The following is a 24240-nucleotide window of genomic DNA, read 5'->3' on the forward strand; positions in this document are numbered from 1 at the left end:
CCCTGCACCTTCCAGGGGTCACAGCACCTCTGGGGGGATGCAGACCCTGTGCCTTCCAGGGGTTACAGCACCTCTGGGGGGATGCAGACCCTGCACCTTCCAGGGGTCACAGCACCTCTGGGGGGATGCAGACCCTGTGCCTTCCAGGGGTCACAGCACCTCTGGGGGGATGCAGACCCTGCACCTTCCAGGGGTCACAGCACCTCCAGGGGGATGCAGACCCTGAGCCTTCCAGGGGTCACAGCACCTCTGGGGGGATGCAGACCCTGCACCTTCCAGGGGTTACGGCAGCTCTGGGGGGATGCAGACCCTGCGCCTTCCAGGGGTCACAGCACCTCCAGGGGGATGCAGACCCTGCACCTTCCAGGGGTCACAGCACCTCCGGGGGGATGCAGACCCTGTGCCTTCCAGGGGTTACAGCACCTCTGGGGGGGATACAGACCCTGTACCTTCCAGGGGTCACAGCACCTCTTGGGGGGATGCGGACCCTGTGCCTTCCAGGGGTTACAGCACCTCCAGGGGGATGCAGACCCTGCGCCTTCCAGGGGTCACAGCACCTCTGGGGGTTGGCTTCCAAAGCTGTGGTTTCCATATTTAACAACAACCAAGAGAATCTTTTAGTACCAGCTATAATTTGGTAAAGACAGACCTTGCTTTTGAGTTGTTCCACTAAGTAAAAATTAATACCCACGACACTTTGTTCAGATTTACCTCTTTTGGGAATTAGAAGCAGTTATATTCATCCATACAGAAAGGGAGTTGGCTATTAACCTCTGAGAGGACTCCCACAGTATCACTCTAGGGTACCTGATGGCACACGATGATGCCAACGGAACTCAATCAAGCTTCCCACCTCATTTCAAAAGAAAATGCTTAGTAGCACACCCTTTAGCTCCTTTCTCACACGCAGCTAACGGTTCTAACGCTGGCCATTTAAGGAGGATTATAGCCCTGCCTGGGTTACAGTCCTTTTGGCATAATTCTCTGTTGCCATCTTTCCCTGTCTCTTGATGGAGATTACATTTGCTTCTGCTGACCTTAAAAATTTCTCACCTTGTCACATTTGGTTCCAGCCACTAAGCAGGACACATCTCCTCCCAGACGCTTGGCTGCAGTGATGGTGTTTAAAGTAATGGGTGCTAGGGAGTCATTCGCGTGTTCGGCTATTACCAGAGTACTCTGAAATCGCAGCAGTGAGGCCTAAACGGAGGGAAAAAATGAAAGAAAAAAAAGAATTTTGATACTTGTTAGGAGTGTGTGCTTGCAAGGAAACTATTTTGCACACAATACTCAGTTCTGTAACAGACGTAGGGGTGCATGTTTGGCACAGTGGTCAAGCTGCTGCTTTGGATGCCCACATTCCGTATCAGAGTCACTAAATCCTAACCCCAGCTCCACACCCAATTCCGGCTTCCTGCAATGCAGACCCAGGGAGGCAGTGGTAATGGCTCAGCTCAAATACCTGTAGTTTACTAGATATCTGGGTTGAGTTCGGGCTCCTGGCAGCAGCTTGGCCCAGCCATGGCTGTTGCAGGAATCTGGGGAGTGAACCAGTGAATGGGAGAACTCTATCTAATAAATTGATAAAAGCTGTTCTTAAGAATACTCAGTTCTACAAATGCAGTCATAAAAATATTTGCTCAACAGCAGAAACCAGTCTTTTTATCACTGTTCTAATTTTCTTACATAGTAAAAACTAAAAAATTAGCTTTTATTAGAAAGAAAATTTAATTATTCCAAAATAACCTTCCTACTGATCTGTGTCTGATGAAAAACTGTCATGTACATAAATTTAAAATCCCTAGACAGATCATATTAGCTATCAAACTGGGAACTAAATAAACAGTACTACCAATCACAATTACATACTGTACTACTGTTTTAGTATAGCATATCCAGAAATAATGGGTTTGAAATCAGTTACTAAAGTTGATTCCTATTGCATTAGGAAACTGATAATGAAATGTTCTTAAAATATGACTCTAGGGGGCTGGCATGGTCGTGCAGCAGGTCAAGCAGCCTGCTGAGTTCTGGCTGCTCCACTTCTGATCCAGCTCCCTACTGTGCCTGGGGAGACAGCGGAAGATGGCTCAAGTATTTGGGCCCCTGCCACCCGTGTGGGAGATCTGCATGGAGGTTCTGGCTCCCAGCGCTGGCCTTGCCCAGACTGGTTTTTGCAGCCATCTAGGGGTGAACCAGTGGATGGAAGATCTCTTTCTGTCTATCCCTTTCACTCTGCCTCTCAAATAAATATTTTATTCAAAAATACGATACTCAATAGAAATTTTGCTGGGTTTTCAAGTGTTTAAATATGGTTCTGAATTCGAAAAAAAAAAGGAAGTTTATAAATCTTGGAAACCATCAATATCTTGCACAATCTACTGTGGACTCTGACAAGACCTGGTTGTTGGTAGCCATTTGGGGAGGGAACCAGTGGTGGATGGAAGATCTCCCTCTCTATCCCTCTGATTTTCAAATAAATCTTTAAGAGAGAGAAAAGGAGAGGGAGAGGAGACAGACAAGCAGGGAGGGAGAGGGAGAGGGGCACACCAGAGTGGCTATCTGGTGCAGACTGCCTCATTCACATTCTGGCTTTTCTGCTTCCAATCCAGCTCCCTGCTGATGCACACCCTAGGAGGCAGGAGGTAATGGCTTGGGTGCTTGGGCCCCTATCACCCACGTGAGACACCAGGATTAACTTCCAGGCTTCAGGCTTTAGCTTGGCCCAGCCCCAGCTGTCACAGACACTTAGGCAGTGAGCAGGTAGATGGAAGATCTCTTTCTGCCTGTCTCTCTCTCTCAAAAAACAACTAAAAGAACTTTAAAAAAAAAAAAAGATGTAGGCAGGGCTGGTGCTGTGGAGTAGGCTAAGCCTCTACCTGTGGCGCCAGCATCCCATATGGGCACCAGTTCACATCCCAGCTGCTCCTCTTCTGATCCAGTTCTCTGCTGTGGCCTAAGAAAGCAGTAGAAGATGGCCCAAGTCCTTGGGCCCCTGCACACACGTGGGAGACCTGGAAGAATCTCCTGACTCCTGACTTTGGATCAGCCCAGCTCCAACCATTGTGGTCATTTGGGGAGTGAATTAGCGGATGGAAGACCTTTCTTTCTATCTCTCCCTCTCTCTGTCTGTAACTCTCTTTCTCCAATAAACAAATAAAATCTTAAAAAATAAAAGATGTAGGCACACTTTTAAGACTTTAATAATGACTGATACAAACTATCCTTCAGAAAGCTACCAATTTGGGGCTGGCATTGTAGCCTAGTGGGTAAAACCACTGCCTGCAATGCCTGGATCCCATATGGGCACTGGTTCAAGTCCTGGCTGCTCCACTTCTGATCCAGCTCCCTGCTAATGGCCAGGGAAAGCAGCAGAAGATGGCCCAAGTCCTTGGGCCTTGCACCCACGTGGGAGACCTGGAAGAATCTCCTGGCTCCTGACTTTGGCCTGGCCCAGCCCTGGCTGTTGTGGCCATTCTAGGAGTAAACCAGCAGATAAAGATCTTTCTCTGTCTCTCTAACATTTTCAAATAAATGAATCTTAAAAATAAAAAACAAAGATTGGGGCCAGCACTGTGGCACAGTGGGTTAACGCCCTGGCCTGAAGTGCCTGCATCCCATATGGGTGCCGGTTCAAGTCCTGGCTGCTCTACTTCTGATCCAGCTCTCTGCTATGGCCTGGGAAAGCAGAAGATGGCCCAAGTCTTTGGGCTCCTGCATCTGCGTGGGAGACCCAGAAGAAGCTCCTGGCTCCTGGCTTCGGATCAGCACAGTTCCAGCCACTGCTGCCAACTGGGGAGTGAACCATCGGATGGAAGACCTCTCTCTCTCTCTCTCTGCCTCTCCTGTCTCTGTTTAACTCTGACTTTCAAATAAATAAATAAATCTTTTTTTTTAAAAAAATAAGGGCTTTAAAAAATAAAATAAAAAAATAAAAAGGAAGAAAACTAGCAATTCACAATTCATAATTTCTAGAATGCAATGAAATTTCTTGGACCATGCCTGCTCATTTTTGCATCCCCAGAAAGTAATACAATGTTTCTTTTCCAATATACATCTGTAGAATTAATTATATGGTACTTTTTCTTTTTAATCAGAGTACAATATCTTGTAAAGGACTTTGTAATTAATACCCAATGGCATAATTTATGATTCAAATCACATTTCACAAGATTTGCCAGTAACAAACTATTCATTCCCAATATATATCAGACACCACATTTTTGATTATGTTTCACACATCATTTATATAAAAATTATGAGATTTCCATCACCATCTGAAGAATAAATCCAAGAATTGGTGGCAGAAGGCCCATATTTGCTGTAAATTATAGATCTATCATAAGATAAATTGAATGCTTCTCCTAAGAGACTGTCAAGCTTTTTAGAACTTAGAACTTCTAGTGAGAGACTGTGCACTCTTTTTCAAAGATTGTTCAAAATTAGATGTATAAGAGCAAACCACAACAAAAGAATATACTTAAGAACCCACTCAATCCATCTGGGTGACTGTTTCCCTAAGCATTCCATGTATCATAAACACCCTCTATATTATGTTATTAATTCCTTTGTAATTTAAATCACAGAGCTCTAACTCAATGTCCTGCCTTCCACTTTACCACTGAGAAAGAAGTCACATCATCCAAGCAAGGCTATGCAGCAAGAGGGCGGGCGTGAAGCCTAGAGCTGAACAAACAGGTCTACAACTTTAAATGTGATTCCTCAACCTGGAGTCCAGTTTCCTGACAGGCAAATCACCCAGTGTGGATTAGTTCACTAATCTATACTATACTCCAAACTATACTCCACAAAAGAGTTTCAGCAGAGTACCTGGAGAAGCCAGTATTACGCCATAGCAGGTTGCCCCCCACCACGCCTGCATCCTATGTGGGTGCCGGTTCAAGTCCTGGCTGCTCCACTTCTGATCCAGCTCCCTGCTAATGGCCTGAGAACAGTGGGGGTGGCCCAAGCACCCACAGGGGAGACATGGAGGAAGCTCCAGGCTTCAGGCTGTCCCAGCCCCAACTGTTGCAGCCATTCGAGGAGTGAATCAGCAGATGGAAGACAGATCTCTCTCTCACTCCCTTCCTCTGTAAGTCTGCCTTTCGAATAAATAAAGGGCACTTTGAGGTCAGGTGGGAAGCAGGGCTGCTAGCATTCCCCCAACACAGAGGGCTGGACTGAGCAGTTTCATATACTGTGTATTATATAAGGCTCAGGGATGTAAGTAGTGTCAGGCTACAGAGCCAGGAAGCAGGGTCAGGTTACCCCGAGTGCAGGCAGTCTGACTCTAGCGCAGTGGTGCTTAACAACCTGCTCACATGAAACTACTGTCACCTTACGTATGCTGCCTTACGTATAATATAGGTAATTCCTGTAAGATCACGTGTACCAGTCTCTTAAAAAAAAAAAAAAAAGTAAAATTGTGATCTCATGACCCTCTTCCAGCTCTAAAATTCCCCTAACTCTAAAATCCCTTTCTAAATGGCACTGAATGGAACTAAAGAGTCAACAAGCACCGACTGGTTACTGCAAAGGACTTAAAGTGGACAATTTTTCATTTTTTCTCCCTGATGCCTCTCCGCATCTAAGGACTCTCTTTAACAAGTTGTGGGAAGAAAAGAAGTCAAATTCCTAAACATTTATAGAAAGTTACAGGGCCAGTGCTGCGGCATAGCTGGTAGAGCCACTACCTGCAGTGCCGGCTTCCCATATGGGCACTGGTTCATGTCTCGGCTGCTTCACTTCTGATCCAGCTCTCTGCTGTGGCCTGGGAAAGTAGCAGAAGATGGCCCAAGTCCTTGGGCCTCTGCACCCACATGGGAGACCTGGAAGAAGCTCCTGGCTGCTGCAGTCATTTCGGGAGTGAACCACCGGATAGAAGACCCCCTCCCTGCCTCTCTGCTTCTGCCTCTGTGTAACTCTGCCTTTCAAATAAATAAATATTTTTTAAAAACAGAAAGCAACTTAATAAGGTAACTGCGCAGAAAGGATTATCAGTCTCTTCAAAAACAATGCAGACTAAATTACAACTAATTAATGGGGGCAGGCATAAGCCACCACTTGGGACTCTGCATGCCGTTTCAGAGTGGCTGGTTCCAGTCCTGGCTCCTCTGCTTCCCATTCAGCTTCCTGCAGATGCACCCCCTGGGAGGCAGCAGTTGATGGCTCAAGTACTTGGGCCCCTGCCACCCATTTGGGAGACCTGGATTGAGTTCCAGGCTCCTGGCTTTAGCTTGGCCCACCTCCAGCTGTTGCAGTCATTTGGGGAGTAAACCAGAAGATGGAAGATCTCTATCTGCTCTTCAACTAAAATCAACACAAATTTAAAAAATTTTTTAAAACTAATTCAGGGGCCGGCGCCGCAGCTCACTAGGCTAATCCTCCGCCTTGTGGCACCGGCACACCGGGTTCTAGTCCCGGTCGGGGTGCCGGATTCTGTCCCGGTTGCCCCTCTTCCAGGCCAGCTCTCTGCTGTGGCCTGGGAGTGCAGTGGAGGATGGCCCAAGTGCTTGGGCCCTGCACCCCATGGGAGACCAGGAGAAGCACCTGGCTCCTGCCATTGGATCAGCGCGGTGCGCTGGCCGTGGCAGCCATTGGAGGGTGAACCAACGGCAAAGGAAGACCTTTCTCTCTGTCTCTCTCACTGTCCACTCTGCCTGTCAAAAACAAACAAACAAACAAACAAACAAAAACTAATTCAGGCCAGTGCCACCCACAAATTCTTGGTCAGCAACCTCACCTGAGCCCTCAAAGTGGCCCAGCAATGCGACACGCTTTCCTCCCACACCACCACTCCCAGCTCCTCCCAGCGCTTCTCAAGCCGCCAGCACTTCCTCCCCACCCTCAGAAAAGCGCCGCACCCCTACTTCACAGTGAAAGCTGAAGTCCAGCAGGAGCTGCCTCCGCTCCTGAGCCTCTCCCTGCCCCACCACAGGGAAGCTCACGGGGGCCTCGGCGCTGGGCTCAAGATGCCGTCTCCTCAGATCTACTCAAACTCCTTCTGCAGTCCCCACGAGTAATGTCTCCAGCTCTCCTCTCCCCTGGTTCCCTGCCATCGACATTTAAACACATCTGAGCTTCTCCCGATCAGAAAGCAACCACTCCGTGCCCACTGCACCCCCACTCCTCCTTCCCCACTGGCACCTGGTCTCTGCCCACACCAGGATTACCAGCAGACACTGTTCAGGCTTGGCCTGTTCTCTCGGCAGTGTTTGAAATAACTGACTCCTGCCTTCTGACATCCGCGGCTTAGCCTGCCACCTACGTACGAATGAGTCATAAGTTATATACATAATTGTGTTTACATACACAATTATACACTGTGTATAAAATCTCCAGTTTAGCGCTCTCCCCTAATTGGCTGCATCTGCCTAACCAGTGCTCCACCTGCATACCTCACCGAACACCTCCCAACTCAGCAAATCCAAACCTTAGTTCACTTCGCCCTTCGGCTCCCACAGCCCTTTCTCATACCACTTCCCCTCCAGGCTTCTCCAGGGCTGCACTGCTCTGTACTGTGTTGCCCAAACCATGACCAGAGAGTTATCTCTGGGTTTTCTCTCAACCCTCACATCAACCTCTTGTCATACGAATTCTTCCTCCAAAACACAGCATCTCTTAAACCCATTCACTTCTCTCCATCGTCAATGCAACGTCCTAGTGCAAGCCACTGCTCCTCTCTCTCAGAAGAATACTTCAAAGAGTTTGCAGAAAATGAAATTAAAAGGTAAGTTTATTTTGGTGCAAAAAACATTGAAATCCATGCATATGAGAGGTCTTCAGAAAGTTCATGAAATACGTGTATTATGGAAAAACTATGCATGGACTTCAAACATTTTTTTATCAACATAACTTTATCTCTTTGTAAAAATTATTTATTTATTTCAAAGGCAGAGAGACAAAGAGCAGGGGAAAAAAGAAATCTTTCATCCACTGGTTCACTCCTGGAATGGCCACAACAGCCAGGTCTGGGCCAGGCTGGAGCCAGGAGCCAGGAGCTCCATCCAGGTCTCCCATCTGGGTGGCAGAGGCCCAAGTCCTTGAACCATCCTGCGCTAGCTTCCTAAGCGTATTCGCAAGAAACTGGATCGAGGCAGAGCAGCCAGAACTCAAACGGGAGCTCTAATACAGGATGTCGGTATCACAGTAGTGGTTTAACCCATAGATCCACAATGCCAACCTAAGCTGATTTTTTAAATTACATTTTTCCATGAACTTTCTGAAGTATTCTCATGTTACTTCGACAGTTTCCCAATCTTGTACCTACCTACAGTTTTGTTTCCCTCCAACCCATTTCTCTTGGCTTGAACTTTATATGACACAAATCCAACGTGCCACTCCCCTGCCTCAACCACATCTATTGCTTCCGGCCGCTGAGGACCTGGTAAACTGGACGCCCTCGCTTGATTCGTCAGGTGTTTATGCCATGGCCTAATCATCTGCCTCCCTAGCCACACAGCCCTCGCTATTTACGCCTGACTGTCAAATCCCTGTACTTGACCTGCTCTCTGACACCCCGCCTGCACACCTGTGCCCCTCCTGCCTGTGATTAGCTCGCAGTCACCCCTGGGTTTCCTGTAAAGGCCGATTCCTCCCCCAGGCCTTAGTGCATACAGCTGCAGTGGTGAAGAGCACGGGCCCCGGGCCACCCCACCGCCACCACAACATCCCTGTTATTAAGTTGTTGTGACCTTGACATATTTACACTGTTCAGTCCTGGGACATTCACTGGATGACTGGTGTTTGCTATGGCGATATGACTGAAGTGCTTTATTCAACAGGACACCATCACTACTACTTTCAAAACCAGAAAAACGTGCAGTACTTCCTTTGCCTGATGCTAAATGGTGGATATTCATTCCGTGGTTGGGGCTCACACTTGGACTAGTAAAGGGTAGAGGACTGACAGGGTAACTGTCTTGAGACTTTGGACTTCGGCCTCCCAAACACCGTAATTCACTCTCTGTGCCATTCACTTTTTTTTTTTTTTTTTTTTTGACAGGCAGAGTGGACAGTGAAAGAGACAGAGAGAAAGGTCCTCCTTTGCCATTGGTTCACCCTCCAATGGCCGCTGCGGCCAGCACACTGCGCTGATCCGAAGCCAGGAGCCAGGTGCTTTTCCTGGTCTCTCATGGGGTGCAGGGCCCAAGGACTTGGGCCATCCTCCACTGCCTTCCCAGGCCACAGCAGAGAGCTGGCCTGGAAGAGGGGCAACTGGGACAGAATCCGGTGCCCCGACCGGGACTAGAACCCGGTGTGCCGGCGCCGCAAGGCAGAGGATTAGCCTAGTGAGCCGCGGCCCCGGCCCCATTCACCATTTCTATAAACTGAAGCACTTTTAATGTGAAAAGGAGATTAGGATTTCTTTCAAATAAGCTTGGGTACAACTGTTGTGTCATGTCGACGGCTCCTCCCAATCTTCCTGCTAACATCAATTTCTGAATTCTCTGTTCTTAATGGAAGCTGACTGTGACACGGGCACGACGGTGATGATTATCTCAGAGTCACTGTGAGCATTACATTAGTGAATGCCAAGCTCTTGGAATATCGCCTAAAACATATTACGCAGTCAACGACAGCTCCATGGAAAGGCCTCTTCGGGTCTCCTTGGAGCAGGTAGCTTTGCTTTCATTACGGCACTGTGATTACAGCAGATAACACACCCGACACATTGAGCACAGGCTGCATCAATCTGATTCTTTAACATTAACTCCACCTCTGCTTCCATATCCAGAACAGCACACACATTCAATAAATGACCTGAACATTCTTTACAAACAAAACAAAAACCCTCTGCATCCTAAGGCAAGTCAGACAGGAAGAAAATACTTGCAAAAGGCACACTGATAAAGGACTGCTATCTGAAACATACAAAGGACTTTTTCACTTTTTTCTTTTAAGAGAAGGAGGGAAGGAGAGAGGGAGGGGTGAGGGAGGGAGAGAGAGAGATCTTCTATCCGCTGGTTCACTCCCCAGATGGCCACAACAGCTGGAACTTCACTGATTGGAAGCCAAGAGCCTCCTCCAGGTGTCCCACATGGGTGTAGAGGCCCAAGCACCTAGGCCAGCCTCCACTGCCTTCCCAGGCACATTAGCAAGGAGCTGGACCCAAAGCCGGGACCCGAGCTGGCGCCCATATGGGATGCTGCCACTGCAGGCCAGGGCTTTTAACCACAGCGCTGGCCCCATGAACTCTTAAAACTCCACAATAAGAAATGATGAACCTGATTTTAAAATGGGCAAAGATAGAAAACCCTTGATATGTAAAAAAATAAATAAATAAACTATTTGTTCCCTAAGATTTATTTGATTTATTTGAAAGGCAGGCAGAGACAGCGAAGACACAGAGATCTGTCATCTGTTGGTTCTCACCCTAAATGGCCAGGACGGTCTGCCCGACAGCGAGATACAGCACACCAATCAGAATGGCAAAAATCCAGAGCACTGACAACACCAAATGCTGGTGAGCGTGTGCAAGCACGAATGTGAAATGGTATGACCACTGCAGTGCGCCGGCCGCGGCGGCCATTGGAGGGTGAACCAACGGCAAAGGAAGACCTTTCTCTCTGTCTCTCTCTCACACTGTCCACTCTGCCTGTCAAAAAAAAAAAAAAAGAAAGAAAGAAAGAAAGAAAGAAATGGTATGGCCACCTGGGAAGACAGCTCAGCAGCTTGTTACAAAACATATTCTTGCCTGACAATCCAATAATTGCACTCCTTAGTTTTTAACCTAATCTGTTGAAAATCTGTGTCCACATAGAAGCTTGCACACGGAGGTCTATGGCAGCTTTATTCATCACTGCCAAAACTTAAAAGCAACCAAGAGGCCCCTTTAGTAGGTGAACAGATAAACTGGTCCATCCAGACATGGAGTATTACTCAGCAGTAAAAAGAAATGAGATGCCACGTCATGAAAAGACAGTAAGGAACCTAAGTTCTTGTTACTTAGTGGAAAACGCCAGTCTGAAACAGCTACGTGCTGTGATTGCAACTACAGGGCACTCTGTGGACAAAGGCATGGAAACAGTGAAAACTCAGTGGGTGACAGGGATTAGGGAGGTGGAGGGATAAACAGGCAGAGGCCAGAAGATCTGGGGAACACAGAAGCCACTCTCTCTGATATGTGATGGTGGAGCCATGTCATTATATATTTGTGCAAACCCACGGAAGGGCCAACACAAGACTGAACACTAACATTAACTCAAAATTAAGGATTTTGAGTGACAATGATATAGACTTATCGGCTGCAACACACGCTGTAGGTAGACAGCGAGGGAGGCTGTGGGTATGTGGGAGCAGAGGCTATATGAGAATGCTTTGTGTTTTCTGCTAGAGTTTGCTATGAACCTAAAGCTGCTCTAAGAAATAGTCTATTTTTTTTCTGTTGCCTTAAAAACACGCTTTTGGGGCAGGCATCTGGCCTAGTGGTTAAGAGGACTGCATCCCGTATCAGAGTGCCTGGGTCCCACACTGGGCTCTGGCTCCATGACTCCAGCTTCCTGCTAAGGCAGACCCAGGGAGGCAGCCGTGGTGACTCAAGTAATTGAGTAACTGGGTCCCTGCCACATGGGAGATACAGACTGAGTTCCCAGCTCCGGCTTTAGCCTCAGACCAGCCCCAGCCACCGTGGGCATCTGGGGAGTGAACCAGCAAAACGGAGCGAGCTAACTCGCTCGCTTACTCGCGCTCTCTCTCTCTCTCTCCCCTTCCCAAATTAATTAACAATAAAAGCAAAAATACTTTTTTGTAACTGGACCTCTGCATTCTGCTATGAAAGCAGCTTTAAGACTCTAAGTCAGCCATTCTCCACGTTAATCATCTGAACCACACAAGAATCTGAGCCACACAAATGACTTGAGTGACTATTTCTCAATTCTTCCCAAAGTGAACAAGCAGATCCCTTCACCTCACACACGGTACTCAGCAATGTTTGCTGCACTTCACATTGCAACTTGGTTTTGTGTGGAGGGGCCTGGGGTGTGCAGGAAGCTTACTGAGTAGTCTTAGGGGCACCTCCATGAGGGATCAGAAGTGGGAGGAACAGCACCGCAGACCTCATGGCTGCCAAGGGAGCCGGGAGCTCAGACAGCCTCGGAGTCGCTGGGAACCAAAGCAAAGGGGCTTTCCACATCACGCCCAGCTCCTCCAGGACCCTTTGTTCTTAAATTCCAGAGCCCCTGCATGAGGCATGCTCCACACACTCTGCACAGAATCCGTATTTTAAATAACCAAACTAATGCCACTGATGCTTTCATTCTTGCTTCTAGTTTAACCCTTGAAATAACGTGTCCCAGAGGATTAAGCCACCAACTGCGATGCCAGCAGCCCATATGGGCACGGGTTCTAGTCCCAGCTGCTCTACTTTCAACCAGGCTCTCTGCTAATGTGCTTGGGAAGGCAGCAGCAGATGGCCCAAGTACTCAGGCCCTTGTACACATGTGGGAGACCCAGATGGAGTTCCTGGCTCCTGGCTCTGCCTTGGCCCAGCCCCGGCCATTGCAGCCATTTGGGGAGTGAACCAGAGGATGGACGATTTTCTCTTTCTCTCCCTCTCTCCCTCCTTCCCTCTCCTCTCCCTCTGTGTGTGTGTAAGTTTAACTGCCTTCTAAGTAAATAAATCTTAAAAAAGAAAAAGCCATATTTAAAAAAACAAAATACATATCTTACAAGAACATATACAGCAGGAACAAAATTGAAACAATGTTTTAAAAAAAAACTCAAAAATGATGTTTTTATTCTAAAGAAAACCCTTCCCCCTTACAATTACTTTATCATGCAATGACAACAGTTTGAACACCTTAGCTGACACACACTCCTAGTTTCTCCTGCCCCCTAAGTCCCTCCTTACATGTTCTGTAACACCGGCCACACTGTAAATACTGTGTCCGGAGTCTCTCTTCTCCAGTCTGTCTGCACCGCAGGGGAGGGCCTAGGTCGGTCCTCATCACTGTGGATTAAGTTCCCACCAGGTGCCTGACTCACAGCTGATAGTCAGTGCCTAGTGGCCAATGGAAACGCTTTCCCAAGATAATCAAAAACTGAAAAGCAACTGTTCCCACAGTCCCTGGTAATCATCTAAGCACAACCCAGGGGTCCCCAAACAGTACAGAACCTTGTTAAATCACCAACGCACACAGACCCCACGACGCCTTCGGAGAACTCACCGAGACTGCTCACTAGATCTGCTCCCAAAAAGGAAGAAGTGAAAACTTGGACTCCACATTCCAGCCACACGCCCTTACGGGGCTGCCTGGCATTCGTGAGACCACACATCTCAAGGGCAAGGTTTCTAGAGGTTTTCATCCCCCCTGCACCCTTTCAGCAACGCGCCGCCTAGAAATAATGTCTGCGGGGCTGGTGCTGTGGTGTAGTAGGCTAAGTCTCCACCTCTGGCGCTGGCATCCCATATGGGTGCCGGTTCATGTCCCAGCTACTCCTTTTCCAATCCAACTTGCTGCTGATGGCCTGGGAAAGCAGTGGAAGATGGCCCAAGTCCAGAAGAGGCTCCTGGCTTCAGATCAGCCCAGCTCTGGCCACTATGGCCATTTGGGAAGTGAACCAGTGGGTGGAAGATCTTTCTGTCTGTCTCTCCCTCTGTAACTCTGCCTCTCAAACAAATAAATAAAATCTTAAAAAAAATAAAAATAAAAAAGTCCACAGACATCAATTCTACTGCCACCCCTCCTGTTTTCTCCCTTACAACACTCTGGTTCTCGATTCCACAACACCAAACCCAGCATCAACCACCATCTCACCACAGTGAAGTACAGTGGACAGGTTTTGATACTCTTATTTAAACTCAACAAGGTGTTGTGTTTTTTTTTTTTTTTAAGGTTTATTTGTTTACTTGAAGGGGAGAGTTACAAAGAGGCAGAGGAAGAGAGCAAGAGAGGTCTTCCATCTGCTGGTTCACTCCCCAAATGGCTGCAACAACCAGAGCTGTGCCCATCCGAAGCTAGGGGCTTCTTCTTGGTCTCCCATGCAGGTGCAGGGGCCTAAGCAGCTGGGCCATCTTCTGCTGCTTTCCCAGGCCATAGCAGAGAGCTGGATCGGAAGTAGAGCAGCGGGGACTCAAACCAGCACCCATATGGGATGCTGGCACTGCAGGCGGCGGCTTTACCCACTACACCACAGCAACGCCCCCCTCCCCAACAAGTTTTGACGCTGCTTTTGCTTTTCAGGTTTTTTTATAATTCCTTCTGTAACCTTAACTGTATGTTCAAGCAGTAAACTAGCACAGATGTTAGAAGGAAGAAAAAAATATGGCGGGCAGGTGTTGCGGCGTAGTGGTAAAGCTGCAGCCTGCGATGCCAGCATCCCACATGGGCTGCACTTTGTGTCCTAGCTGCTTCACTTCCCATCCACCTCCCTGCGAGTGGCCTTGGAAAAGCAGAAGATGGCCCAAATGTTTGGGTCTCTGCACCCAGCTCGTAGACCGGGATGAAGCTCCTGGCTCCAGCCTGGCCCAGCCCTAGCCGTTGTGGGCATCTGGGGAGAGAACCAGAAGGAAGGCAGCGCACACGCTCTCTCTTGTGTGTGTGTGTGTGTGTCTACCTCTCTGTAACTCTTTCAAGATAAATAAATAAATCTTACAGAAAAAAAAAAAAAAAACCTGAAATAAAACCCCCTACTTCACCCTTAAGAATTCACTTGTAACCCAAAGTGATAACAATAGTCTGGGGCTAGCACTGTGGCACAGCAGGTTAAACTGCCACTGGGATGCCGGAATCCCATCATCAGACGTAGATTCAAGTCCTGCCTACTCCAATCTGACCCAGCTTCCTGCTATGTGCTGGGGAAGCAGTAGATTCTGAGTCAAGCATCTGAGTCCCTGCCTCCATGTGGGAAACCAGGGTGGAGTTCCTGGCTCCTGGCTTCAGCCTGGAGGAAAGCAGCACACTGAAGCTACTGTGTTATCTTGCGAGCACACTCACACAATCTCTCTCATTCTCACTCTGCCTTTCAAATAAATAAATAAGTAAATAATTTTTTTGCTTTGAAACTTAGAAACAATGTTTGAGATCTGAAATATAATTCCTAAAATATCAACTTCTCCAGAAAACCGTAGCTACACAATAATGCATTACCTCTATCATGTTAGAACGTGCATTAGACTCGAATACAAGAACCATGAAACAAATCACCACCCTTCAACAATTTGAGCAAAGATAGAGTGCCTAAGGAACAACACAGATGGATCTGCAGAGGATGAGTGTAAATAAATATTTTTTACAAAGAGAAATTTTAACTTATTTCCCCCTAACCACTGTCTTCAGAAACTAAATTAGATAAAGGATGTGGGGTGGGGAAGGTTTTTTGTTTCTTAAGTCAAAAAGACAGGAACAGAATCTTTCCCAGTTCTATACAAAGAGGTAAATAATACACAATTAGAGTCACCTATGCTGAAGCGGGCATGTAGCCTAGCACCCCATACAGGACCGCCTGGATTCTGTCCCAGGCTCCAGCCTGACCCCAGCTTCCTGCTAACGCAGACCCCAAGAGGCAGCATGATGGCTCAAGTAGCTGGGTTCCTGCCACCCACGTGAGAGGCCTGCATCAAGCCCCCAGCTCTGTCACTGCGGGTATTTGCGGAATAAACCACTCTCCTCTGTCTGGGTCTCTTTCAAACAATGTTTTTAAGTCACCTATCCCTATTTTAAAATATATTTTGAAGTAATAAAATGTACATTACATTTCTGTACTTAAGCTAAATACTGTAACCTCTTTAGTAATGAAATACAGCAGCTTTTAATCATGACTAGAAATGTCATATGGCATTGATTAGCATATTTAAAACATAGCCAATTTACTCCACTTTAAAAACAGACAAGACTCTCGGTAGACACATTGGCAGGCAGCACAATTTTACTGAATTCACCTTATGCGATAAATTTTCTCTTATAGCCACATCAAGCTGGCTCTTTCTTCTTTCAAATTAAAATCTGCATGCAAATTACAGAGTTCAATGTCATTCATCAATGCTAGACACTGGACTCTGAAAAAATGTCATGTTCCTTCTCTCCAGCCTCACAGCTTCTGATTCATGATATATACTCCTTCCCGTCTAGCGATGAACAAGAGCACACAGACGACCGTGAAACTGCCGTCTCACTCTCCACATAAAACATTTTTTGGCATCTTCTTGTAAGTCAACAAACCAATTTCAGAAGCAAAGTAAGGGGCTGTGGCCTGACACAGCAGTAAAGAACTCCCGCAGCCAACACTGGAGTGCCTGGGTTAGCGTCCTGGCTCCACTCCTGATTCCAGCTTGCTGCTACCGTGCACCTGGGGGCGGCAGCGGTGGCTCCCTACTTGGGTCCATGTCATCTACCAGTGAAATGCGGAACAAGGTCACAGCTGGTGGTTTCGGCCTAGCCCAGCCCCAGCTGCTGAGGGCATCTGGAGAGTAAACCAGAGGATAGGAGATCTCCCTGTCTCTCTGCTTCTCAATAAATTAAAAAAAAAAGGTAAATTTAAAAAAGCAAATTAATAAAATAATACAGATTAATAATCCCGCAAGAATTTTAACTAATTGCAAATGCAACTGCCTGCCTTCTGTGTGTCCTTTAGCTCTTTACTGTAGGCATAAAAAACCACCTTGGGGGCTCAGTGTTGTGATGCAACAGGGTTAAGCTGCTGCCTTTGTGGCCGAAATCCCACAAGAGTGCCAGTTCAGATCTTGGCTGCTCTACTTCCAAAGCAGCTCCCTGCTAATACTCCTGGGAAACCAGCAGAGGATGGCCCAAGTGCCTGGGCCCCTGCCAACGACACGGGAGACCCAGATGGAGCTCCAGGCTCCTTGCTTCAGTCTGGCCCAGTACTAGCAGTTGTAGTAGTGACATCTGGGGAGTGAACCAGCAAACGGATCTCTCTATCTCTCTCTCTTTCTCTCTCTGTAATTCTGTCTTACAAATAAATAAATAAACCTTAAAAAGAAAATTGTTTTAATTAAAAAAAAATACACTTTGGGAAGCAGGTGTTGTGGCACAGCAGGTTAAGCTGCCCTTGGGACACCCGTATTCCACCTGGGAGTGCCAGTTCCAGTCCCAGCTGCTCTGTTGCTGATCTAGCTTCCGATCTGCGCATGCTGGAAGGCAGATGACGGCTCAAGTCCCCGGGTCCCTGTCACCTATGTGGGAGACCTGGATGGAATTCTAGGCTCCTGACCTCAGCCTGGCCCAGCCCTGGCTACCGCAGGCATCTGAGGTGTGAACCAACAGATGGAAGATCAATCATTCTCTCTGTCTCTCATTCTCTCCCTATCATTCTGCCTTTCAAGTAGATAAAAATAAACACTTAAAAAAAAAATACTTTGAGGGCTGGTGCTGTGGTACAGTGAGTTAAAGCCCTGGCCTGAAGTGCTGACATCCCATATGGGTGCCCATTCAAGTCCTGGCTGCTCCACTTCTGATCCAGTTCCCTGTTAATCTGCCTGGGAAAGCAGTGGAGGACGGCCCAAGTCCTTGGGCCCCTGTACCCACGCGGGGCACCCAGAAGAAGCTCCTGGCTCCTGGTTTCAGATCGGCTCAGCTTTGGCCATTGCAGCCATCTAGGGAGGGAACCAGCAGACGGAGACTCCCCCCTCCTCTGTCTCTACCTTTCTCAGTAACTCTTTCAAATAAGTAAAATAAATCTTTAAAAAAAAAATAAATAAACACACTTCGGGGGACAGGCATTTAGACTAGCAGTTAAGATTCCTATGTCTCTTGGGGCTGGAGTTGTGGCATAACAAGTAAAGCTGCCACCTGCAGTGCCGGCGCCTCATCTGGCTGCCGGTTCACATCCTGGCTGCTCCACTTCTGACCCAGCTCCCTGCTAATGGCCCGAGAAAAGCAGCGAAAGATGGCCCAAGTGTCTGGGCCCCTGCTAACCAAGTGGGAGACACAGAAGCTCCTGGCTCCTCTGTCCTGGCCCAGCCCTGACCGCTGCAGTCTCCCAGGTGAGTGGGTGAACCGGTGGGTGGAGGAGACCTCTCTCTGTCTCTCCTCTCTGTAACGCTCAACTTTCAACAAAACAAATAAAATCTTCCTATGTCTCACAGTGGAGTGCCTGGGCTCCACTGCCAGCTCCAGCTCCTGACTCAGCTTCCTGCTGATGCAGACCCTGGGAGAGGCATTAATGCCTCAAGTGTTCGGGTTCCTGCCACCTGTGTTGCAGACCTGAGTTCCTGGCTGTGACTTGGCTGAGCCCTGGCGTTGCAGGCCTCTGGGGAGTTGACAAGTGGCTAGCAGTCTCTCCCTCTCCATCTACCTGTCTCCCTGCCCCCCCAACTCAAATAATAATTTTTCAAAAAGTAAACACATTTTGGAAGTGTATCTTCTTCCTAAATGTACTCATTATTAGGTACAGAGTTAATTTGTTAAATATTAAGAATAGGAATTTGCAATATGCCATCTTGATCTTATGACATCATAAATATATGCAAATAGCAGCCAGATTGAATGGCCTCCCACTTATAAATATGGGACAGCTTGAGCATCAAAATCAATAAAGGCAACGAGAGACTATAACCTACTAAATAAAGTCCATGATACATCAATGAGCAAAAAGGGAATTTTATTTTATATGGTAGGATGCTAATGAACACAGAAGGAATGACAGAATTAGAAAAATCACCATTGTGCATCATACTCATCATTTCTTAAGAATCATCGACACATGCTAAGACTACTTGGTAAAAGTCTAATGAGAAACAAGAGAGTTACAAAGTCTCAACCTATCTCCTCACAAATTGGTTAAAAGTTACAAAAGGAGGAGAAACTGCTGACAGTGCACAAACCCAGCACAGGGCTCTTGTCCAAAGTAACTAAAGGTAACAGGGCTGATGATGGGATCAACTATCAGAATGTGCCTCTTCCTAGGCGTGCTGAGAACACAGTCTCACTGCTGCGAGGTCCCAGCCAAGAACGCTTAACCTGAATCTACTGAAGAAACACCTAACAAACTACACTGGGTGAGCGTCGACCAAACAGGAGGCACACACTCCCAAAAATGTCCATGTCATCAACGCCAAAGAAAGGCCGAGGAACGTTCCTCCTAAGACTAAAGAGACTGGCAGCTGCACGCAAGGCAGCCTGTCTCGGACCAGAGGGAGAAACTCTGTGATAAACAGTATTAAACAATGGGTGGCTGGCACTGTGGCGCAGCAGGTTAAGCTTCAGCCTGAGGTGCCAGAATCCCATATGGGTGCTGGTTCAAGTCCTGGCTGCTCCACTTCCGATCCAGCTCCCTGCTGATGGCCTGGGAAAGCAGAAGATGGGCCAAGCCCTTGGGCCCCAGTACCCATGTGGGAGACCTGGAAAAAGCTCCTGCTGCTGGCTTTGGATCGGCCCAGCTCGGCTGTTGCGACCACTGGGGAGTGAACCAGCGGATGAAGACCTCTCTCTCTCTCCCTGTCTCTGTAACTCTACCTCTCAAATATATAAATAAATCTTAAGAAAAAATTGGCAAAATGTGGACATCTACAGATTGGAAAATAATATTGTATCATTGTTAAACTTCCTGATACTGCCAATTATACCATGGTCAGGAAAACAAGCCTCCCTATTCTTTTTTTTTTTTTTTAACAGGCAGAGTGGACAGTGAGAGAGAGAGACAGAGAGAAAGGTCTTCCTTTTGCCATTGGTTCACCCTCCAATGGCCGCAGCGGCCAGCGCGCTGCGGCCGGCGCACCGCGCTGATCCGATGGCAGGAGCCAGGCGCTTCTCCTGGTCTCCCATGCGGTGCAGGGCCCAAGCACTTGGGCCATCCTCCACTGCCCTCCCTGGCCACAGCAGAGAGCTGGCCTGGAAGAGGAGCAACCGGGACAGAATCCGGCGCCCTGACCGGGACTAGAACCTGGTATGCCGGCGCCGCAAGGTGGAGGATTAGCCTAGTGAGCCGCGGTGCCAGCCTTAGCCTCCCTATTCTTTTAAAATAAGCACTGAACAATTCAGGAGTGAAGGGCATGTCTGCAACACACTCTCAAATAATTCAGAAAGAAAGTAGTACTTCCGTATGCAGGTAAGCATGTAGAGAGAAAACACGTGTGTCAAACTGCTAACAGTGGGTGAGATTCAGGAAAGAATCCTGGTATACTTTGTTCTATTTCTGCAACTTTTCTGTAAGCCTGAACTTACTTCAAAAAAGGTAGAGCTAAACAGGCAAAGTGTCTCTAGCTGTCCGTTTCCTTACTGTTCCCTCCGTATCTCATAGGCTTGAAACACAAATCTCAGACATGCTTACCGACTCTGGAGCAGCTGCTCTGAGCTTGACTTCAAATTATAAAAATAAGTCAGGGTCAAAGTCCTTGGCAAACCACAAGAAAGGTTTGGAAACACTACTGACTATGCACACTGGCCGACTGTGCCAACAGTGAGAATCACTTCGACTAGTCACCCTTTTTCATCTGTTAGTTCCACAGACTCTCCCCACTACAGCTATCACGCCACGTACGGCAGCCGTGTAACCTGTCCACAAGGCTGCCTTCCGGCTGCACACGGACAAGTCAAGCTGTGCTTCCTGGAATCCTTCCAAAAACTCGGCTGGACCTGGCTCACGTCTGGAGTCTCTGAGGAAAACAGCAAAACAAAAAAGACGGGGCAAGGACCTGGAGGGCCTGAGTGTGAGTTTTTTAAGGGGAGGAAGAGGGTTGTGACAGAACAAGGAACCCGCACAAGGAAAGGAGCCGTCTACAGACATCTGGGGGGACGAGCAGGTAGGTCCTGGGGTGCGTGGGAACGCGCACACACACAGAAGAGATGTGACGGGCTGGCGCTGTGAGTGGGCGAGCATCCTCCGGGGACGCCAGCACCCCGTATGGACGCCGGTTCAAGTCCCGGCTGCTCCTCTTCCGATCCAGCTCTCTGCTGTGGCCTGGGAAAGCAGTGGACGATGGCCCAAGTCCTTGGGCCCCTGCACCCACGTGGGAGACCTGAAGGAAGCTCCTGGCTCCTGGCTTTGGCCTGGCCCAGCCCGGGTCTTGCAGCCCTTTGGAGAGTGACCCAGTGGAAGGCAGCTCTCTCTGTCTCTCCTTTTCTCTCTGCAACTCTTTTTTTTTTTTTTTTTTTGTCAAGAATGATATAGACTTTCATCCGTTTTAAACTCTGACTTTCAAATAAAATAAATCGTTGAATAACAAGAAATGGTAGCAAAGGCACAAAGCATCAGGGACGTGTCCAACCCAAGTCTAGCTAGCAATCTTTGTGTCCCACTTAAATAAAACTCGAGAAAGCCTAGCACGTGTGCAAGACCAACGTCTGTCCCTGGCCATCGGCCTCCCAAGACCGCTCTCCCACAGCGTGCAGACCCTAATTCATTAACTAACTCCCTCTGGGCCGGAGAGAGGAAGGTGACGAACCCCGGACCCGCACCGCCCGCAAGTCCTCGGCCCCCCGCCCGCGCAGCGGCGCCCACCCGGCCTGCACCCGGCGGCGGACGGTCACGCTGACCTCTACCCTCTGACCCGAGCCGGCGGCCCGGAAGGAGTCAAGGGCAGGGCCCAGAACTCTGCTGGGACCCGAGGGAGCCATGACCTTCGACAAGCCCCTCTCGGGGTCGGCACAGGGAGCCCCTCTCGTCCGGACTCACCGCCCGCCGCAGCTGCCCAGGAGCTACCGCTCGCAGCATGGTCGCTGTGCTGGTTCGCGCCGCGGTCCCCTCAGCCTCGCCAGCCCCGAGCCCCGCCGCACGGCACCGCCTCCTCCAGTCACCCTAAAGCCTCGCGAGACGCGCGGACGGACGAGAACGCGAGCCCGGGGCCGGCTGAGCGAGCGGACGGTTCCCGCCTGCCGATTGGACGGTCGCGCAGCCAATGGGAGCGGCGGAAAGTTGAAGCCTGGGCTTGGAGTAGGGCAAAGGTGAGGCCGCTGTGTGCCGCGCCCGGCCGCGGAGCTGCAGAGGCGGCGCGTCCGCACGCGGCTGGCGGCTGCGCCCGGGCTGTCCTAGCCCCGTCGGGGTTGCCCACAGCGGTTGCCATCAGCTTTCCGTCCTGGCTTCCCAGCCCCGTCCACTGTCCCGCTGCATTCATTCTTGCCCACTCATTCATTCATTTATTCGCAGGGTCAGCTGTTACACCTGTAATGAGCTAAAAACACTTCGCCCAGTGAAGGGAATATAGTAAAAGAACGCAGAAGATCTTGCCCTGCCCGTCGGGGGATTTTATGAGACTCTGGAGGAATGCTACAAATAATTAAGCCTAGCATGACCCTAAAGGGAGAAGGGGTTCTGACGCTGGTGGTCGTTTGAACTGAATTTAGACGGAGGAGCCGTGTGGACACACAGTGGGCACAGTGCCAGGGCGAGGTGCAGAATTCTGTGTGCCGCCTGCGGAAGGGACCGGCCTGGCATGAGGATGTGCGTGTCCCTGGGCAGTTGCACCCCCACCCTGGGGTCAATGCCATGGGTGCAGGGTGCAGCGGCCCCTGGCCTTTGGGTCCACTTATCGACCCGCCCACTGGGCCTGACCCCAGCAAGCCCTGCACGCCTCTAGCTCTCCTCCCACCTGACCTTGAAAACCCATTGCCTGGACCAGCTGATCCTTTCCCCTTCTCTGCCACCCTCATGGTTCTGGGCTGAGGATCCAGGAAACGTGTCTGTGGGAGAGGCCGTTTAGTATCCCCGTTAGCTCTGCATTTGCTCCAAGCCAGGCCTCCACCGATCTCAAACCTGTGCCCTATGCAAATGGAAGAAGTGGGAAGGAGGCAATTCAAGTTAAAAAATGAAAGAGATTTTTGACTCAAAGCCGTGTAAAAAGCGAGATGTAAGCTAACCCCCTTCCCTGCCCCCTGCCACTGGTGACAAAGCAGAAACAGAGGGGAGAGCAGCCTCCCCAGCCCCGCCCCCTCGGGGCAGCTCTGGCACCTGCCGGGCTGCAGTGAATCAGCAGTGGCTGTGCCCAGCGGAGGCACAGTGCCCATGGGACATGGTGGTTCCTGGCAGAGGAACGGCAGAAAATGGCCCAGGTCTGTGGCAGGAGACCAGACCGGCCCTGCACACACAGGGGAGGCCCCTCGCATCTGTGCGGCTCTCACAGCTGAGCTGGGGTCAGAGCCTGCTGCCCCCACGGTTACCTGGGGATCCCAGGCCCAGCTGCCAGTCCTCTGGTCAGGCGTGCTGCACCTGTCTGTCCATTATTACAACCGGGCGAGGGAGGACCCGGGGCACCCAAGGCAATCCCTGTTGGCCAACCTAGGGACTCCTGCTCTTGCCCTCTGGCCCCTGCCCTAAGTTCCCCGGGTAGCTTACAGCTCAGTGGACTCTTGCCACATCCTTTGGCGGAAGGCTCCCCGTTGGAGGACAAAGACCTGCAGCCCTGCATGGTGGAGTCACAGCGTCGCACGCAGCTGTTTGATTCAAGACGCACTTGGCATCCCGGAGGACACGCCCCCGTCCTCGTAAAGCCCTGCCTCCCAGCTGGTGTTTCCACTGGGAAACCTGTGAGGCTGGCAGTGTGGAGTGACACAGATGAGACTCGTCGCGGACCCACTGCTGCACTTCCCTGGCAGTCATCAAGTCCCTGATCTGATGCAATGCCCTGTGGGAACCCGAGCTGGGTCAGGGACTCCATGAACCCTCAGCCTCGTGGCCCAGGGTGCATGCCCACCTCTGTCAGGATGGATCACGGCTCTTCCAGGGTGGAAGGGGCTCAGTGTAGCCCACCGAGGGGCCGGGTGTCAGAGGCTCATTTGTGGACGGCAGCCCATGCTGTCAGGTTCATCCTGACGTGACCCCTGCCCACTGCAGTCATGTTATGCCTGTAGTGCCCTTGGAGCCAGCACTAGGCGGGTGATGACAGGGGCTGGCTAAGGCCAGCTGTCCCGTCTCCTTCATGCCTTGTCCACAGTGGGCACTTCCTGGGGGGAAGTGATCGGCATACTCACGCTTCGTACTCTATACCTCCATCCTCAAGCCTCCAGGTGTCACCCAGACCTTGTCCCCAACCTTCCTTCTCCCCCCAGTCCCGTGGCTAGCCACGCAGGCCATCCCTCCAGCACGTTCCCTGAGTTGTGATGTATTCGAAAAGTGGGACACATCTGTGCACACAAAGCGGGTGACCAGGTGCACCCCGGAAGGTTCTGCTCTTGGGGCAGATTGTCCTTGTCTTTTAAGGCTGTCCCTAAGCGGGGCTGTAGTGCACCTGCCATGCGTTTCCAGCTTGAGCTCACCTAAGCAGACCCCACGCAGGCCGATCTCGGTCCCCTTGCTCCTCTTGTCGACTAGTTGAGAGGGACCCTACGTACCGCCAAGAGTGGGAGCTGG

The 24240-nt window shown here is 49.6% G+C and overlaps 1 protein-coding gene across 2 annotated transcripts in view; it reads right to left on the reverse strand.

Annotated features, from left to right (window-relative positions):
• ETFA (electron transfer flavoprotein subunit alpha) overlaps window positions 1–21703 on the reverse strand; it is a 94098-nt gene extending 72395 nt beyond the window's left edge. For both annotated transcript variants that reach the window (XR_001792266.4, XM_002721596.6), the window contains exons 1-2: window positions 21571–21703; window positions 1054–1200 (exon numbers count right to left, since the gene is read on the reverse strand). Coding sequence is in view for 1 of the 2 variants with exons in the window: in XM_002721596.6 (XP_002721642.1) it covers window positions 1054–1200; window positions 21571–21609 (186 nt within the window). In the remaining variant the exon portion in view is untranslated. The remainder of the gene's footprint in view (window positions 1–1053; window positions 1201–21570) is intronic.
• Between the last annotated feature and the right edge of the window lie 2537 nt (window positions 21704–24240).

Source organism: Oryctolagus cuniculus, chromosome 12, assembly GCF_051225735.1.
Source record: "Oryctolagus cuniculus isolate XC-2025 breed Fujian yellow rabbit chromosome 12, ASM5122573v1, whole genome shotgun sequence".
Lineage (NCBI taxonomy): Eukaryota > Metazoa > Chordata > Mammalia > Lagomorpha > Leporidae > Oryctolagus > Oryctolagus cuniculus.